General features: G+C 40.8%; 2 protein-coding genes across 2 annotated transcripts; both read left to right on the forward strand.

The window, feature by feature from the left end:
* The first annotated feature begins 1,838 nt into the window (after positions 1 to 1,838).
* Positions 1,839 to 2,225, forward strand: LOC109210381. The gene has a single exon (XM_019373782.1). The coding sequence runs from the start codon at positions 1,839 to 1,841 to the stop codon at positions 2,223 to 2,225; it is 387 nt and encodes a 128-aa protein (XP_019229327.1).
* A 13,228-nt stretch (positions 2,226 to 15,453) lies between these two features.
* On the forward strand, positions 15,454 to 15,939 carry LOC109210382 (uncharacterized mitochondrial protein AtMg00810-like). Its single transcript, XM_019373784.1, has one exon. The coding sequence runs from the start codon at positions 15,454 to 15,456 to the stop codon at positions 15,937 to 15,939; it is 486 nt and encodes a 161-aa protein (XP_019229329.1).
* Positions 15,940 to 19,551: the final 3,612 nt, after the last annotated feature.

The following is a 19,551-nucleotide window of genomic DNA, read 5'->3' on the forward strand; positions in this document are numbered from 1 at the left end:
CTCCAACTCTTATTTCCTCTGTTTCCCACTCAAGCCTCTTTATTCAGGTAGATAATAAACCCAACAATAAACTCATCTATCTCCTTCATTCATCACAGAAGCTAAGTTATCAACATGGATATTGTGGACGTTAAGTATATTTGACTTTTGGTAACTTTGATATGGTTTTGAGTTCTCATATTGAAGTATCGATCTGTTTATTGGGATCAAATGCAGCTTTTATCTAGAACTATCAACTAGTTGAAAGTAATATGTGACTTCTTGCTGTTGGAACAAGTTACGGAGCTCTGAAACTCTAATTTAAAGTGGGCAGGATATTGCATTATGTTCTATAACAAAAAAGAAATGAAAACGTTACCTAACTGGGCATTGGTTAAAAAAATGATGCGCAATTAGATTGTCTTTTTCAAATGTTGATGATATACAACGCTTTATATTATGGATAACAATATCAAGATACTAGAATCTTTAAATCTCAATTTGGCAAACGATAGCTCTAAACTTAGATGACTTTTCAAGGAATGTATTGCATAAGGGGAATAAGCGTATGAGACTGCCTCCAGTATTCTGCTCTTCACCTTAAGTGGCATCAGAGCCATATGACTGCCAAATAAATCGCGGCAAAAATCCTTGTTTTTTACCATCTATCTCTAAATAGTAAATTCGCTGATAAGCTCAAATGTCCGCTTATTTGACAAGTTGATTGATGATAAATATTGTTGATAAGTTGCACGTTGGTATTTTAATATTTTATTCTCAAAGCACAAGTGAGTGGTGTCAGATCTGATTTTGATGATGAAAATAATATATTTATTCTTTGTGTAGGAACTCATGGATAACATTCAAGATTGGACGATTCAATAGAGCATACAAGATTGAAGGAATCCATCAGAGTAAATTAAGGAAGGCATCCAAGATTAAAGGAGTCAATGATACTGACGGAATCAATCAAGGCTAAACTGAAGGAATCAAATCAATCAAGAGTATCGAAGATCTTGCAAGATAATCAATCAAGGATACTAAATCTGGAAGGATCAAGAATTGAGGAAGGATATCCGGCGCTATCAAGTCATGCATAAGGGAAGTCATTAAAGCCTCTCGTCAAGCCATAGCCGTTGCTGAGTAACCTTATTCTTGGAAAGAATCAATATCTTTCCAAGGATCAAATCTCTTGGGTTCGCAAATCTCTCAAGAAATCAAGCCTCTCTCAAAGTATTTAAACTTGTATCTGTACCTTAGCACATATACTTTGATCGAACCAAATACCCTCTCTTTGTTCTACTAGAAACAAACATTGTAGCTCTACTAGACCTGTTGTGTAACAAGTTAGAGAAGAAAGAGAGAACAACACTGGTGAGTCTTTGTATCAAAGAGAAACGAGTGATATATGAACTGAGCTATCAGTGTAGATCTTATCATTCTCTGTGTACTCGAGAAACTCATTCATAGAAAGAGAACCCTGCGACCCAAGAGGACTAGACTAGGATTCACATTGAATCCGAACCAGTATAAAAATTCTGGTGTCTTTAATTCCTGCACTTAATTTCTGCATCTTAAATTCTATCCTTACTACTATTAATTCGTTATATCTAGTCAACTCATTAGAAAACTAGTCAACTGGTAGCAATTATTTTTAAAAATAAACAATTCATCCCCCTCCCCCCTCTTGTACTTTCAATTGGTATCAGAGCAAGACTCATATTTTTCTTTTGCTTAATAGCTTGTGAGAAAAGATCATAGCAAATCAAGTTATCATAGGAGCACTCTTTCAAGAAGGAACTTCGTAAGTAAGGCCACCATACTTCAATGGATAACATTTCTCCCACTGGAAAGTGCATATGGAAATATACGCAAAAGCTTATGATGTCAAAGTCTGGAGAGTTATCAAAAAGGGGAACTATCCCCCGCCTGCTGCTGCTCAACCACTTGTTGATCCTGATGATATAGATTCATATACAGATGAGCAAATGGCAGTTGTACAAGTCAACAATAAGGCGAGAAATTTACTCTACAATGCCATAAGTGGTGAAGAGTATGAGAAAATCTCCAGTTGTAATACAGCCAAAGAAATGTGGGATAAGCTTGAAGTTACATACGAAGGAATTAGCAAAGTAAAAGAAACACATATCAACATGTTGGTTCATGACTATGAACTCTTTCAGATGAAAGAAGGAGAATCTACTGAAGAGATGTTTGCCCGATTAAGCAAAATCATTAGCAATTAAAAGCTTTTGGCAAACCATACTCAAGTGGTGATCAAGTTAGAAAGATACTTAGAAGCCTATCCACTACTTGGCAGACCAAAGTAGTCACACTTGAATCACAGGATCTGAATAAGTTATCATATGATGAACTTCGAGGAGAACTCATAGCCTTCGAGAAGACACATCTCAAGAAAACAAACCAAGAAGAAAAGAAGAAAACGGTCGCATTCAAGGCCACAACTGAAATAGCTGAAAATGATATTGATGATGATCCTGAAGCTCTTCAAGAAGAAATTGCCATGGTGTCAAGAAACATGGATGGTTTAATGAGAAGATTCAGGAATGCTAGAAGAGGAAGGATTCCACCTAGGCGATCTAGGCAATACAACGAACAAGATAAAAATGATGAAAAATGCGATGAGTGTGGAAGATCTGGACATGTTCAAACTGAGTGCCCAGATCTAAAAAGAAAAGTCTCCAGAGGTTTCAATAAGAACAAATCTTTTGGAAGCTGGAGTGATGAAGACAATTCAGAACACGAAGAGATAGCAAATCTTTGCTTCATGACAATTCTGGAAAATAACATTAACAAACTTTCAGGATGCTGGACAAATGAAGACACTTCAGACGAAGAATACAAAGATGATAATGAGAATTGTTTCATGGAACGAGATGAAACAAGCGAGGTAAGGTCTTATAACTGTGAAAAATGTAATGAATTGCAGGATATTCTTGATCTTACTTTGAAAGAGTCTCAAAAATTGATAAATGAACTAAAGAGACTCAACAAAGAAGTAAAAGACTGGAAACTCAAACATGAAGTATGTGAAATCGAAAAAGAAGTACTTCAAAAGGAGTTTGAGGAATTGCAAATGCAACTCAATGGCATTCGCAAATCCACAAGTCATAGTTCTATCAGGTCTAACCAGGCGACTTACAAGTCGACTGGAGAAGGACCAGCTAGAATAGAGTCCACTAGTACTAACACTAATGAAAGATCCAAAAATGGATTAAGAGTTACGTGTCACTACTGCAACAAAAGTGGACATAGATATTCTTTTTGTCAATTTCGTAAATCTAATATTTCAGGATGGATTTGAAAACCCCATAACAATTCTGAACCTAGTAATACTAACCAACCAGGAACCAAGCAATCTTGGGTACCTAAAAGAAAGTAATCACTATGTTTTGCAGGAACACCACATGAGAAGTCGCAAAGGAAAATGGTAATTAGATAGTGCGTGTTCCAGCCACATGACATGTGATAAAAACCTGTTTAAGGAAGTTACAAAATAGATGGAGGAGCGTTAAGTTTGGCGATGATTCAAAAGGAAAAATAGTCGGTACCGGAACAGTTCCCTTCAATAACAACTGCGATATTACTGAGGTTTATCTCGTTGATGGACTTAACTACAATCTTATGAGTATAAGTCAACTATGGGACTCAGGGTATGAGGTAAAATTCAAGAAAACAGGTTGTGCTATTGAAGATGAGACAGGTAAAATAATTCTCCCTGGTAAGAGGTATGGAAATGTTTACATTCTTGATAGTTTTGAAAATATAGATGGTCATATATGTTTAACATCCATATCTGATGATCCTTGGTTATGGCATAGAAAACTGGGTCATGCTAGCATGCATTGGATAGAAAAACTTTCTAAGCATGAGTTAGTTATTGGTTTATCCAAACTGAATTTCTCTAGAAATCATATATGTGACGCTTGTCAAATTGGAAAACAAACTAGAAAGTCTTTCAAAAACAAGGATTTTGTATCTACCTCTAAACCCTTGCAACTGCTTCATATGGATCTATTTGGGCCTACTAGAACTGCTAGCATAGGAGGAAAACGATATGCTTTTGTTATTGTTGATGATTACTCATGTATTACTTGGGTGATTTTCTTATCTCATAAAGATGAAGCATTGAAAAATTTTGAGATTTTTGGTAAGAAGGTTGAAAGAGAAAAGGGGTATTTGATTACAACAATCCAAAGTGATCATGGAGTAGAATTTTAAAGCAGAACTTTTAAAGACTTTTGTAATGATCAAGGATATACTCATAACTTCTCTGCACCAAGATCACCCCAATAGAATGGAGTCATTAAGAGGAAGAATAGAACCCTACAGGATATGGCGAGAACTATGTTACTAGAATATTCACTGCCAAATCATTTCTGGGCAGAAGGAGTAAGTACAGCATGTCACGTTCTCAACCGATGTCTCATAAGGCCTATTCTGAAGAAAAAACCTTATGAACTGTGGAAAGGTAAACGTCCTAATATTGGTTATTTTCATCCCTTTGGAAGTAAGTGTTTCATTCACAATAATGGTAAGGACAATCTTGGAAAATTCGATCCAAGAAGTGATGAAGGTATTTTTCTGGGTTATTCATTAAAGAGTAGATTTTTTAGAGTTTATAATAAATGCAGCTTGTGTGTGAAAGAATCTGTACATGTTATATTTGATGAAAATAACTCCTCGGCCGAGAAAGGAATTAGTGCAGGTGACAAAGATCAAGCTCAAGAAATTCAGGAGACAAGCAAATCTCAAGAGTCGACTAATGGATTGATGTTGTGTCACGACCCAAATTTCCCACCGTCGGGACCGTGATGGCGCCTAACATTGTACTCCCTAGGCAAGCCAACGTTACTGAATAATTCGCCTCTTTCTTTTATCTTTCAATTATTTAAAACTTAACAAAAGTAAACCAGCGGAAATAAATACGGAATAACACAGTGTAAAAGATTTTCATTATACAAACAACGAAACCATAATAAACTCCACCCAGAACTGGTGTCACAACTCACGAACAGTCTACAAATACTACAAATAATGGTCTGAACAAAGAGTTTACATCTGTCTGGGAAATAGATAAAACAAAAATGAAATAGGATAGAAGGGGACCCTAGGGCCTGCGGACACCTACAGGACTACCTTGGGTCTCCGGGAAGCAGTGATAGCAACCAACCTTGCGATCAGCCACTAGCTCCAAAATTTGCACAGAAAGTGCAGAGTGCAGTATCAGTACAACCGACCCCATGTACTGGTAAGTGCCAAGCCTAACCTCGACGAAGTAGTGACGAGGCTACGGCGGGGCATACAACATATACAACCTGCAACTGTTTATACTAAACAGAAAGGAAATACAGAATGTAATAAAGCAATAACTGGCATTAAATAAACTCGGAACCCAGATGTTCTACTAGTATTCAGCTATAACCAATCCTTAAGGCTGTTTCAACATCACAGTAATGGGCCTTAACAGAAATGAAAACACAATAACAACTGATGCGACGCGCATCCCGATCCCAATATATAAACAACAACAGAATCAATATTCACCCTTATTCCTCCTTGTTGCGGCGTGCAACCCGATCCCACCTGTCCACCCTTTTTACTCCTCAAAACAAATCACCCTTATTCCTCTTGTTGCGGCGCGCAACCGGATCCCACCTGTCCACCTTATTACTCCTTGTTGTGGCGTGCAACCCGATCCCACCAAACAATCACATTTCACCCTTATGCCTCCTGTTGCGGCGTGCAACCCTATCCCAACGTATATATCAGCACCAAACACAAAAGAATAAAGACAAGTGTTTCACAAGCTAACTCAAATCCCCCATATTACTTTTACCTCAGTTCACACAATGGAATATCACTACGATTATGAAACATCACCAGTGAAAAATACTCGGCGAGACCAACCAAGATGCACCATAAGGCACCAATAAATCAATATAAGCCAACAGGGTAATAAAATGAAGCTACGAAACAAATAATACTTCAACGGAACATCAACAACTAACATGAAACAATTAAATAATTCAGTAGAGAGAACAACAGTTAATATAAAGCAATTAGACATGGAAACATTTATGAGGAAGTAGCAATTAAGGCAGGAAAGCAAGATATAGGGAAACGGGGAAAGGAAACGGGCTAAACAAGTAATTTGGTGACGCATAGGTACTCGTTACCACACCTATACGCCACACACATGATATCTCACATACCAAGCAAGTCGGGGATCCCTAGTCCCTCAAGTCAAGGTTAGACCAAACACTTACCTCAAGTCATGGGTATTTCAAAGCTCAACCACCACTTTACCTCTCGATTCCACCACCAATTCACTCGTATCTAGCCATAATTAACATAATAACATCAATAAACGCTAAAGAACCAATTCTAATGCATAATGAAAGATTTCCCAACATTTTTCCCAAAAAGTCAAAAATCGACCCCGGGCCCGCTTGGTCGAAACCCGAAGTTCGGACTAAAACCCGATTACCCAGCCACCCCGAGCCCGGATATACAATTGGTTTTGGAATACCACCTCAAATAGAAGTCCAAATCCCCCGAATTTGAAATTCCTAAATTCTATCCAAGAACACCCAATTTCCCATGAAAAGCCCTAGATTTTGAGATGAAATCATGTAAAAAGATGAAATAGATTGAAGAAAATCAGTTAGAAAACACGTACCTATGATTTGGAGAAGTTTGGGTCTTTGAAAAATCGCTTAGGGAGGTTTAGGGTTCGAAAATTTTAGAAATGAATTCAAAAGCCCGACTGAGTGATGTTTTGATCAGTTGCAGGTATCGCATTTGCGACCACATGTTCGCAAATGTGAACTTGCAAATGCGACCAATGCTTCGCAAATGCGAAGCCTGGCTCGGCCTGCTACCTTCGCAAATGCGAACCATTTGGTTGCAAATGCAATACTCCCCTGACTTCTTCGCAAATGCGAAGATCTGTTCGCAATTGCGAACACTGGCCTCCTCAGCTACTCTTCGCAATTGCGATGAGTAGGTCGCAAATGCGAACCCAACAGTGGTCACAAATGCGAGGCTTGATCTCGCAATTGCGAGATCAGAGGCTCTGCAACAGAACTGAAACCTGCAACATTTTTACCAAGTCTAAAACACTCTGAAGCATATCTAAAACTCATCCGAGCCCTCGGGGCTCTAAACCAAACATGCATAAAAGTCTAAACACATCATACGGACTTGCTCGTGCGATCAAATCGCCAAAATAACATCTTAAATAAAGAATTTAATGCCAAAACTCATGAAATTCTCAAGATAGTTCAAAATTTCTATTTTCACACCCAAGGGTCCGAATTAAATCAAATCTCTTCCGATTCTCACCAAATTTCACAGATATGACTTAAATATTATATCAAACCGGTACCGGGCTCGAAACTAAAATACGGGCCCGATACCAACGAGATCACACACTATTCCATTTCTTAAAATCCTTATATTTTCCAGCAAACAATTTTCTTCAAAAATTCATTTCTCGGGCTAAGGACCTCGGAACTCGATTCCGGGCATACACCGAAGTCCCATATTTTTCTACGGACCATCCGGGACCGTCGAAACACGGGTCCGAGTCCGTTTGCCAAAAATGTTGACCGAAGTCAACTAAAATCATATTTTAAGCCAAAAATCATTATTTCTTAAATTTTTCACACAAAAGCTTTTCTCGCCCGGACTGCACATGCACATCAAGGAGAGATAAAAGGAGGCTTTCAGGGCCTCGGAACACGGAAACAGATTCTAAAACAAAAGATGACCTTTTGGGTCATCACATTCTCCACCTCTAAAACAACTGTTCGTCCTCGAACGGACATAGAAAAGTACCTGAGTCCGTGAAAAGATGGGGATATCGGCTCTGTATATCGGACTCGGACTCCCAGGTAGCTGCCTCAACAGGCTAACCTCTCCATTGCACACGAACCGAGGGATAACTCTTCTATCTCAACTGAAGAACCTGCCGGTCTAGAATAGCTATCGGCTCTCTTCATAGGTCAAATCTCTGTCCAATTTGACAGTGCTGAAGTCTAACACATAGGATGGATTGCCGTGATACTTCCGAAGCATGGACATATAAAACACTAGATGCACAGCTGATAAACCGCGCGGCAACGCAAGTCTGTAAGCCACGTCTCCCACGCGATCAAGCATCTTAAAAGGCCCGATAAACCTAGGTCTTAGCTTGCCTTTCTTCCCAAATCTCATCATGCCCTTCATGGGCGACACCCGAAGCAACACTCGCTCTCCGACCATGAATGCCACATCACGAACCTTATGGTCGGCATAACTCTTTTGCCTGGACTGAGCTGTACGAAGCCTATCCTGAATGATCTTAACCTTGTCCAAGGCATCCTATACTAAATCAGTACCCATCAACCGAGCCTCCCCCGGCTCAAACCACCCAACTGGCGATCGACACCGTCTACCATATAATGCCTCATAGGGAGCCATCTGGATGCTCAACTGATAGCTGTTGTTGTAGGGAAACTCCGCTAACGGCAAGAACTGATCCCAAGAGCCTCCAAAGTCAATAACACAGGTGCAAAGCATATCCTCCAAAATTTGAATAGTGCACTCTAACTGTCCGTCCGTTTGAGGATGAAATGCGGTGCTCAACTCGACACGGGTACCCAACTCACGCTGCACTGCCCTCCAAAAATGCGAGGTAAACTGCGTACCTCTGTCCAAAATGATAGACACGGGCACACCATGAAGGCGAACAATCTCCAGGATATAGATCTCAGCTAACCACTACGAGGAATAGGAAACTGCTACAGGAATGAAATGCGCTGACTTAGTCAGTGTATCAACAATGACCCATACTGCATCGAACTTCCTCTGAGTCTGTGGGAGTCCAACAACGAAGTCCATAGTGATATGCTCGCACTTCTAATCAGGAATCTCAATCTGCTGAAGCAAACCACCGGGTCTCTTATGCGCGTACTTTACCAGCTGACAATTCAAACACCGAGCTACATATGCAAAAATATCCTTCTTCATCCTCCTCTACCAATAATGCTGCTGCAAATATTGATACATCTTAGCGGCGCCCGGATGAATAGAATACCGGGAACTATAGGCTTCCTCTAGAATCAACTCACAAAGTCCATCCACATTAGGCACACAAACTCGACCCTGCATCCTCAAAACTCCATCATCTCCAATTGTGACCTGCTTGGTACCACCGTGCCGCACTGTGTCCCTAAGACCGAGAGACTGTGTAAGCTAAAACACGACTGAGCTCAGAAACATCCAACCTCACGAACTGATTGGCCAAAGCCTGAATATCCAAAGCAAGCGGCCTCTCACCGACCGGAATATATGCAAGGCTGTCCATACTGGCTGACTTCCTACTCAAAGCATCGGCTACCACATTGACCTTCCCCGAATGATACAAGATGGTGATATCATAGTCTTTCAATAGTTCCAACCACCTTTTATGCCTCAAATTGAGCTCATTTTGCTTGAACAAATACTACAAACTCTTATGATCCGTGAACACCTCACATGACACGCCATATAAATAATGCCTCCAAATCATCAACGCGTGAACAATGGCTGCTAGCTCCAAATCATGAACTGGATAATTCTTCTCGTAAATCTTCAACTGCCGCGAAGCATATGCAATAAACTTGCCATTCTGCATCAACACCGCACCAAGTCTAATACAAGATGTGTCACAATATACTATAAATGGCCCTGAACCTATGGGCAAAACCAACACCGGCGTCGTAGTCAAAGCTGTTTTGAGCTTCTGAAAGCTCGCCTCACACTCGTCCGACCACCTGAACGGCGCACCCTTCTGGGTCAACCTGGTCATCGAGGCTGCTATAGATGAAAACCCCTCCACAAACTGACACTAATAACCCGCCAAACCCAAGAAACTCCGGATCTCTGTAGCTGATGTAGGTCTAGTCCAGTCCCTGACTGCCTCTATCTTCTTAGGGTCCACCTGAATACCCTCTGCTGATACAACATGACCCAAGAAAGCAACCTAACTCAACCAAAACTCGCACTTCAAAAACTTAGCATATAACTGACTGTCCCTCAGAGTCTGAAAAATGACTCGAAGATGTTGCTCGTGCTCCTCTCGGCTGCGGGAGTAGATCAAAATATCATCAATGAAGACAATCACGAAGGAATCCAAATAAGGCCTGAACACCCGGTTCATCAAATCCATAAATGTTGCTGGGGCATTTTTTAACCCAAATGACATCACTAAAAACTCATAGTGCCCGTACCGAGTGCGAAAAGCTATCTTAGGGATATCGGATGCCCTAATCCTCAACTGATGGTAGCTAGATCTCAAATCAATCTTCAAAATACCTTGGCACCCTGAAGCTGATCAAACAAATCATCAATCCTCGGAATGGATACTTGTTCTTGATGGTGACTTTGTTCAACATCCGATAATCTATACTCATCCGCATCGATCCATCCTTCTTCTTAACAAACAATACCGGTGCACCCCAAGGCGAGACACTAGGTCTAATAAAGCCCTTATCAAGAAAATCTTGCAACTGCTCCTTCAATTCTTTCAACTCTAGCGGGGCCATGCGATACGGAGGAATAGAAATGGGGTGAGTGCCCGGAGCCAAATCAATGCAAAATTCGATATCCCTATCGGGTGGTATCCCTGGCAGGTCTGCAGGAAATACCTCTGGGAACTCCCAAACAACTGGCACAGAATCCATAGAAGGAACCTCAGCACTAGAATCACGAACATAAGCCAAATACACTAAACACCCCTTTTTAACTATACGCCGAGCCTTCACATACGAAATAACCCTGCTGATAGAATGACCAAGAGTCCTCCTCTACTCCAATCGAGGCAACCCGACAAGGCTAAGGTCATGGTCTTGGCGTGACAATCCAATATAGCATGATAAGGTGACAGCCAATCCATCCCTAAAATGACATCGAAATCCACCATATCGAGAAGTAGGAGGTCTACACTAGTCTCAAGACCCCCAATGACAACCACACACGAGCGATAGACATGATCTACAATAATAGAATCACCCACCGGCGTGGACACATATACGGGAGCACTCAAAGAATCATGAGGCACAACCAAATGTGAAGCAAAATAAGAAGATACATAGGAGTATGTAGACCCTGGATCAAACAGAAGTGAAGCATCTCTAATACAAGCCAGAACAGTACCTGTGATAACAGCATCGGAGGACTCAGCCTCAAGCCTGGCTGAAAAAGCATAACATTGGGGCTGGGCCCCACTACCCTGAACTATATCTCTGGGACAGCCTCCTGCGGGTTGTCCTCCACCTCTAGCGACTTGGCCTCCACCTCTAATGGCCTGACCTCCACCTCTAGCGGTCTGACCCCTATCTTTGCCTCCCTGACCCCTACCTCTAGCTAGCTGGGCAGGCGGTGCTGGAATCATGGCAAGAGAACTCTGCTGTTGCGATTGAACACCCACTAATCTCGGACAAGCCCTCCGGATATGACCATACTTGCCACACTCAAAACACCCATCTAAATATTGCGGCTGAGGAAACTGAGACTGACCCTGTCGGGCTGGCTGACCGCGATAATAACTCTAAAGAGGAGGTGCTCTGATAGGAGCTGGGGGTGCACTCTGAGCTGGCTACCCTGAAAGAGGCACATAAGGACCACGACTCCCTAAAGCTCTATAGGATGCCTCAAGCGCTGAATGAAACGGCCTGGGATGATGGACTCTACCAAAAGAATCCCTGCCTCCAGACGAGACACCACTGAACCTGCCAGAATGACGAGGCCTCTTGTCAAACCCCTGACCACTACCCTGAGCTAAGATCATCTCAACTCGTCTGGCCACATTGGTTGCATCCTGGAAAGAAATCTCACTCCTGGTCTCCTTAGCCATCTGCAATCTAATAGGCTGAGCAAGTCCCTCAATAAATCTCCTCACCCTCTCTCTCTCGGCGGGGAGTATAAGAAGAGCACGATGGGTCAAGTAAATAAATCTGGTCTCATACTGAGTGACGATCATAGAACCCTGCTGAAGGCGCTCAAACTACCTCCGATAGTCCTCTCTCTGAGTGATAGGGAGAAACTTCTCCAGAAATAGCTGAGAAAACTGATACCAAGTCAAAGCAGGCGAACCAGCTGGTCTAGCCAAGCAAAAATCCCTCCACCATTTCTTGGCGGAACCTGATAAGCGAAAAGCAACAAAGTCGACCCCATTGGTCTCCACTATCCCCATGTTCCATAGAACCTCATGTCAACTGTCCAAATAGTCCTGGGGATCCTCTAAAGATGTACCGCCATACGTAGTAGTGAAAAGCTTGGTGAACCTATACAACCTCCACAAAACATCTGCAGACATAGCTGCTCCATCGTCGCTCTGTGCTACAACACCCGGCGGGACTACCCTAACTGGCTGAGCTGCTGGAGTCTGAAACTGGGGAGTCATCTGCTCCGGAGTGTGAGTATCGGGAGTTTGTGCTCCTCACCCAGCACGAGAGACGGCTGGTGTTACTGGAAGTATGCCTGCTTGAGTGACACTCTCCATAAGGCCCACTAGACGGACCAGAGCATCCTAGAGTATCGGGGTAGCTATGAACCCCTCTGGAACCTGAGCTGGATCAGGTTCCAGCTAACTCACAAGCTAACTCAAATTCCCCATATTACTAATACCTCAGTTCACACAATGGAATATCACTAGGATTATGAAACTTCACCAGTGAAAACTACTCAGCGAGACCAACCTAGATGCACCATAAGGCACCAATAAATCAATATAAGCCAACAGGGTAATAAAATGAAGCTACAAAACAAATAATACTTTAATGGAACATCAACAGCTAACATGAAACAATTAAATAATTCAGTAAAGAGAACAATAGTTAATACGAAGTAATTAGACATGGAAACATTTATGGGCAAGTAGCAATTAAGGCAGGAAAGTAAGATATAGGGAGACAGGGAAAGGAAACGGGCTAAACAAGTAATTTGGTGATGCATAGGTACTCGTCACCACACTATACGCCACACACATGATATCTCACATAGCAAGCAAGTCGGGGATCCCTAGACCCTCAAGTCAAGGTTAGACCAAACACTTACCTCAAGCCACGAGTATTTCAAAGCTCAACCACCGCTTTACCTCTCGATTCCACCACCAATTCACTCGTATCTAGCCATAATTAACTTAATAACATCAATAAACACTAAAGAACCAATTCCAATGCATAATCAAAGATTTCCCAACATTTTTCCCAAAAAGTCAAAAATTGACCCCGGGCCCGCTTGGTCGAAACCCGAAGTTCGGACCAAAACCCGATTACACATTCACCCCCGAGCCCGGATATACAATTGGTTTCGGAATTCGACCTCAAATTGAGGTCCAAATCCCCCAAATTCGAAATTCCTAAATTCTACCCAAGAACACCCAATTTCCCATGAAAATCCCTAGATTTTGGGATGAAATCATGTAAAAAGATGAAATAGATTGAAGAAAATGAGTTAGAAAACACATACCTATGATTTGGAGAAGTTTGGGTCTTTGAAAAATCGCCTAGGGAGGTTTAGGGTTTGAAAATTTGAGAAATGAGTTCGGAAGCCCGACTGAGTGATGTTTTGATCAGTTGCAGGTATCGCACTTGCGATCACATGTTCACAAATGCGACCAATGCTTCGCAAATGCGAAGCTTGGCCTGGCCTGCTACCTTCGCAAATGCGAACCATTTGGTCGCAAATGCGATACTCCCCTAGCCTGACTTCTTCGCAAATGCGAAGATCTATTTGAAATTACAAACACTGGCCTCCTAAGCTACTCTTCGCAATTGCAATGAGTACGTCGCAAATGCGAACCCAACAGTGGTCGCAAATGCGAGGCTTGATCTCACAATTGCGAGATCAGAGGCTCTGCAACAGAACTGAAACCTGCAACATTTTTACCAAGTCTAAAACACTCCGAAGCATATCTAAAACTCATCCGAGCCCTGGGGGGATCTAAACCAAACATGCATAAAAGTCTAAAAACATCATACGGACTTGCTGGTGCGATCAAATCGCAATAATAACATCTTAAACAACGAATTTAACACCAAAAGTCATGAAATTCTCAAGATAGTTCAAAATTTCTATTTTCTCACCCAAGGGTCCGAATTACATTAAATTCTTCCAATTCTCACCAAATTTCACAGATTTGACTTAAATATTATATCAAACCAGTACCGGGCTCCGAAACGAAAATACGGCCTTATACCAACGAGATCATACACTATTCCATTTCTAAAAATCCTTATATTTTCCAGCAAACAATCTTCTTCAAAAACTCATTTCTCGGGCTAGGGACCTCGGAATTCGATTCCGGGCATACGCCGAAGTCCCATATTTTTCTACGGACCCTCCGGGACCGTCCGAACACGGGTCCGGGTCCGTTTACCCAAAATATTGACCGAAGTCAACTAAAATCCTATTTTTAGCCAAAAATCATTATTTCTTAAATTTTTCACATAAAAACTTTCCGGTATTGCGTTGAGGCTAAGCACGCAAATCGAAGAGAGATAAAAGGAGGTTTTTAAGGCCTCAAAATATGGAAACGGATTTTAAAAAAGGTCATCACATGTTGTGATAGAGTCAACTAATGAAACCAGCAACAATCCACCAGAACCTCAAAAGGAGTCAACTACTCATATAGTTCGTCCAAATGAATGGAGAAGTGAACCTGAATATCCTCAAAAATTCATCATAGGAGATCCAAGCGAAGGAATGAAAACCAGGGGACCTCTCAAGAAGAAAGCAAACAAAGCCCTAATCTCTCGGATTGAGCCAAAGAAAATGGAGGAAGCTCTAAAAGATTCAAGCTAGGTACAAGCGATGCAGGAAGAACTAGACCAATTCGACAAAAATCAAGTATGGAAACTGATACCCAAACCTGAAGGTGTTCCTGTAATTTGAACAAAATGGGTCTTCAGAAATAAACTAAATGCGGATGGAAAAGTTGTAAGAAACAAAGCTAGATTAGTTGCTTAAGGATATTCACAACAAGAAGGAGTCGACTATGACGAAATCATTGCCCCAGTGGCTCAACTGGAATCTATACGAATTCTTCTGGTATATGCATCTTTTAAGGGATTCAGGCTATTTCAGATGGATGTTAAAAGTGCCTTTTTAAATGGTTTCATTGAAGACGAAGTATATGTGAAAAAACCTCCTGGGTTTGTAGATTCAAAGTTTCCATATCATGTGTATAAGCTAACCAAAGCGTTGTATGGACTGAAGCAAGCTCCACGAGCATGGTACGAAAGACTCGGCTCTTTTCTTATTGATCATGGTTTTACAAGAGGTAAAGTAGACACTACTCTATTTATTGAAAGATCATCAGAAGGTAATCTCATTATTCAAATTTATGTTGATGATATTATATTTGGTAGTGTTAATCCTCTTATGTGCAAGGAATTTTCAAATCTTATGCAAAGTGAGTTCGAAATGAGTATGATGGGAGAACAAAAGTTCTTCCTTGGACTTCAAATCCAACAATATGAAGAAGAAACATTCATATGTCAGACCAAATATACAAAGGAAATGATCCAAAAATTCAGTATGAGCAATGCTAAATCTATTGGCACACCAATGAGTCCTTCAACAAGACTTGACAAAGACGAACAAGGAAGTCCTGTTGATGAAACTAAGTATCGTGGAATGATTGGCTCACTTCTTTATCCAACTGCCAGTCGATCGGATATTATGTTTAGTGTCTGTAAATGTGCCTGGTTTCAGTCAGCTCCTAAGGAATCACATCTGACTGTAGTAAAAAGAATTATTCGATATCTTATTGGAACTATCTCTCATGGTATATGGTATCCTCGTTCTAACACGTTTAAATTAGAAGGTTTTTCAGATGATGATCTTACAGGTGATAAGGAAGACAGAAAAAGCACAAGTGGAACATGTCAATACTTGGCAAAGCATTGATATCTTGGACGGCTGAAGCTGAATACATCGCTATTGGAAAATGTTGTGCACAATTATTATGGATGTCTCATCAACTTGGTGACTATGAATTATCGTTTAAGACTATACCAATTTTCTATGACAATTCTAGTGCTATATGTCTCTCTAAAAATCCTGTGCATCATTCTAGGACAAAGCATATAGACATCAAGCATCATTTTATTAGAGATCATGTTCTTAAGGGAAGCATAGAAAATCTTTTGTTGGAACTACTGATCAATTAGTAGATATTTTACCTAAGCCCTTATTACAAGAGAGATTTTGCTCTCTAAGAAAATTAATTGGCATTATTTGTATTAATAATTAATATTAGAACCTATGTGCTATTTTTTATTCTGTATGCCTAATGTCTTTTTCATTTCTTAATCATTAGTTGCGCCCCCGATTTCCCTCTCTTTTTCTCTCTTTTCACATCAATTGCAGAGTTCAAAGAAGGAAAGCCAATCATCACGTCTGATCAACTAACGCCTTTTCCTTTTTCTGTACTCAACCGTCAGAAATTCTCTTTTTAATGCTGAAACCTCTTTTCAATCCGCATCGTCCCTATCGCCTAGAAACCCTTCTCAAAAACTCTGCCCAAAAACAAACTCTTCAATGGCCAAACACCCCAAAAATCGCTCTACCTCCACTAGAAAGAGTACTCGCTTCAGAGCAAAACCCCCTTCTCCGCCCCCAGAACAAGTAGACCTAGGGTCCGATCATTCTGAAGGTTTTGCCTCTTCTTAGGCCGATTTGTCTGATCATTCTCAAACCTTAGAAGAAAAAGCTTTGGGAAAACGTCCTATCGAAGAACCCCCCCCCCCCCCCCGCTTCCTTCACTCCAAAGAAGCCTAAAATAGATCTTTCTAGTTCCCTAGAGTCGGACCTAAATTTTTGGGATTCTCCAAATAGGGACTTCTTCTTTGCCCTGAAAGACAAGCCTCTTGCTCATGGGAGGGTTATCGACCTTGATGATATGGAAGCCCTAAATTGTAAGGTAAAAGATCTTTTCGTTTATCAAGGGTGGTCAAAGTTCTTTTCCGTTCCTCCGCTTAAAGTCTATGAAGCCCTAGTGAGAATGTTCTATGCAAACCTTCGCTCTAGAAAGCCTGATAAATTGGAGTTTTTAGTGTTAGGAAAGCGTATTGTTCTTGACTGTGCCATGTTTGATTCATTTCAGTGTAAGTGCTCTGGTTTCCCCATGCTTTTCAAAAATTCCTGGCCCGATGATTTTGAAATTTCTTTTGATCAAGCAAAAAGGTGTATTGCTGAGTGTCCATCTGAGTCTCTCCCAAACCAGTTAGGCCTTAGTGATGTTAGTTTCGAAACTCGAGTTCTGGCCCACATTGTTGCAACCACTCTGCTTCCTCGTACTGGCTCTTTCTCCACCATTTCTCTAAGAGACACTTTTTTGGTCTATTGTCTTGTGACTAAACTCAAAATCAAGTTGTCCTACTGGGTCATCAATTTTATGATGGAAAGTGTAGATGATCCCGCTAGTCCACCCTATGGTATGGCCATCATTCACATCGTGGAAGCTCACAATATTTCTACATCTGCATATCCCTTTATCTCTGTTTCAAAATCTTACAACTCCAGAGCTTTTGCGAGTATGGGTATTTGTGTGTGAAGGGCTCATGGGTTAAGAAACAAGAAAGAGAAGTCAAGCATGCTCAAACAGATTCCAAACCCAAACCTTCTGTTTCCCATCCTAGCCTCATTGACCCTGGCCTTGCTGAGAAGCACAGTGCCATTGACAATCAGCTATCTGCAATCAAAGATCTTCTCTCTGCCACTCAGTCGACTGTTGGTGATACTCATGCTATCTCCAAAGAAACAGGGTCTGATGTTTCCAAGATCAGAGTTGCAGTTCTTAGAGTAAGGGAAAACGCTATCAAGGCATTCAAGGAGGTTCGTGATAGGCTTGATGGATAAGTGTTTTAGCCAATGATAGTTTTGATCGATTGAAGGAGGCGATCTGCAATACTCTTACCTATTTTCTACATCGTTAATGTGGAAGTTTAAGACAATATTTCTTTTGCTGTGCTGTTTTTGGGCTGAAAAATCAGTCGCCGGACAATATTCCCTCTTTGCTAATGTCAATAAAGGGGAGAGAAGATATATGTATTTGTACAGGTACATACAAGGATAAGTCGACTAGAGGGGAAGTGCAACTAAACAGATCGGCACCTTTTGAGGGGGAGTAATAGATCCTGCAGAAGAAGTCGACTGCATGAGTGTCAGCAGCTACAACCAAAGAAAGTTAACTGCTCTCGTTGAGGGGGATTAATATACAGGGAAGTCAACTGATGTTTATACATATATTATTTTGTCATCATCAAAAAGGGGGAGATTGTTAGATCTCATTTTAGTGATGAAAATAATATATTTATTCTTTGTATAGGAACTCATGGATAGCATTAAAGATTGGAGGACTCAATCAGAAAAGATCATGAAGAGCATACAAGATTGACAGAATCCATCAGAGAAAATTAAGGAAGGCATCCAAGATTAAAGAAGTCAATGATACTGACGGAATCAATCAAGCCTAAACTGAAGGAATCAAATTAATCAAGAGTATCGAAGATCTTGCAAGATAATCAATCAAGGATACTAAATCTGGAAGGATCAAGAATTGAGGAAGGATATCCGGCGCTATCAAATCACGCATAAGGGAAGTCATTAAAGCCTCACGTCAAGCCATAGCCGTTGCTGAGTAACCTTATTCTTGGAAAGAATCAATTTCTTTCCAAGGATCAAATCTCTTGGGTTGGCAAATCTCTCAAGAAATCAAGCCTCTCTCAAAGTATTTAAACTTGTATATATACCTTAGCACATATACTTTGATCGAACCAAATACCCTCTCTTTGTTCTACTACAAATAAACATTGTAGCTCTACTAGACCTGCTGTGTAACAAGTGAGAGAAGAAAGAGAGAACAACACTGGTGAGGCATTGTATCAAAGAGAAACGAGTGATATAGGAACTAAGCTATCAGTGTAGATCACATCATTCAGTGTGTACTCGAGAAACTCATTCACAGAAAGAGAACTCCCTTGCAACTCAAGGGGACTGGACTAGAATTCACATTGAATTCGAACCGGTATAAAAATTCCGGTGTCTTTAATTCCTGCACTTAATTTCTGCATCTTAAATTCTGTTCTTACTGCTATTAATTCGTTATATCTAGTCGACTCATTAAAAAACTAGTCAACTGGTAGCAATTGTTTTTAAAAATAAACAATTCACCCCCGGTACTTTCAAGTGGCACCTTAGTAGCTTAATTAGGTGCTTCTACCTCATTAAACTATTGATTTCTTGCTAATGTCTGTGCTTACACGATAGAAACATCAAACTATCATTAGTAATACCCACACGATTCCGACTTTTTAAAACTATACTTTCTGGAGAAATATTTCAAATATTATGACTTTTTGTGGATGCTCTCCAATAATGCAGCGGAGCACTCCTTTTAATAGTTAACAAAAATTTAACCTCAAGCTGCTCGTTTAAGTCAATTGAACAACTCCACTTTAACTGAATTGATGCTCCTTTTGGTTGGAAACTAAAGGCGAATCTTGTACATTTTCTATT

The sequence above is a fragment of the Nicotiana attenuata genome, unplaced genomic scaffold, assembly GCF_001879085.1.
Source record: "Nicotiana attenuata strain UT unplaced genomic scaffold, NIATTr2, whole genome shotgun sequence".
Classification (NCBI taxonomy): Eukaryota; Viridiplantae; Streptophyta; class Magnoliopsida; order Solanales; family Solanaceae; genus Nicotiana; species Nicotiana attenuata.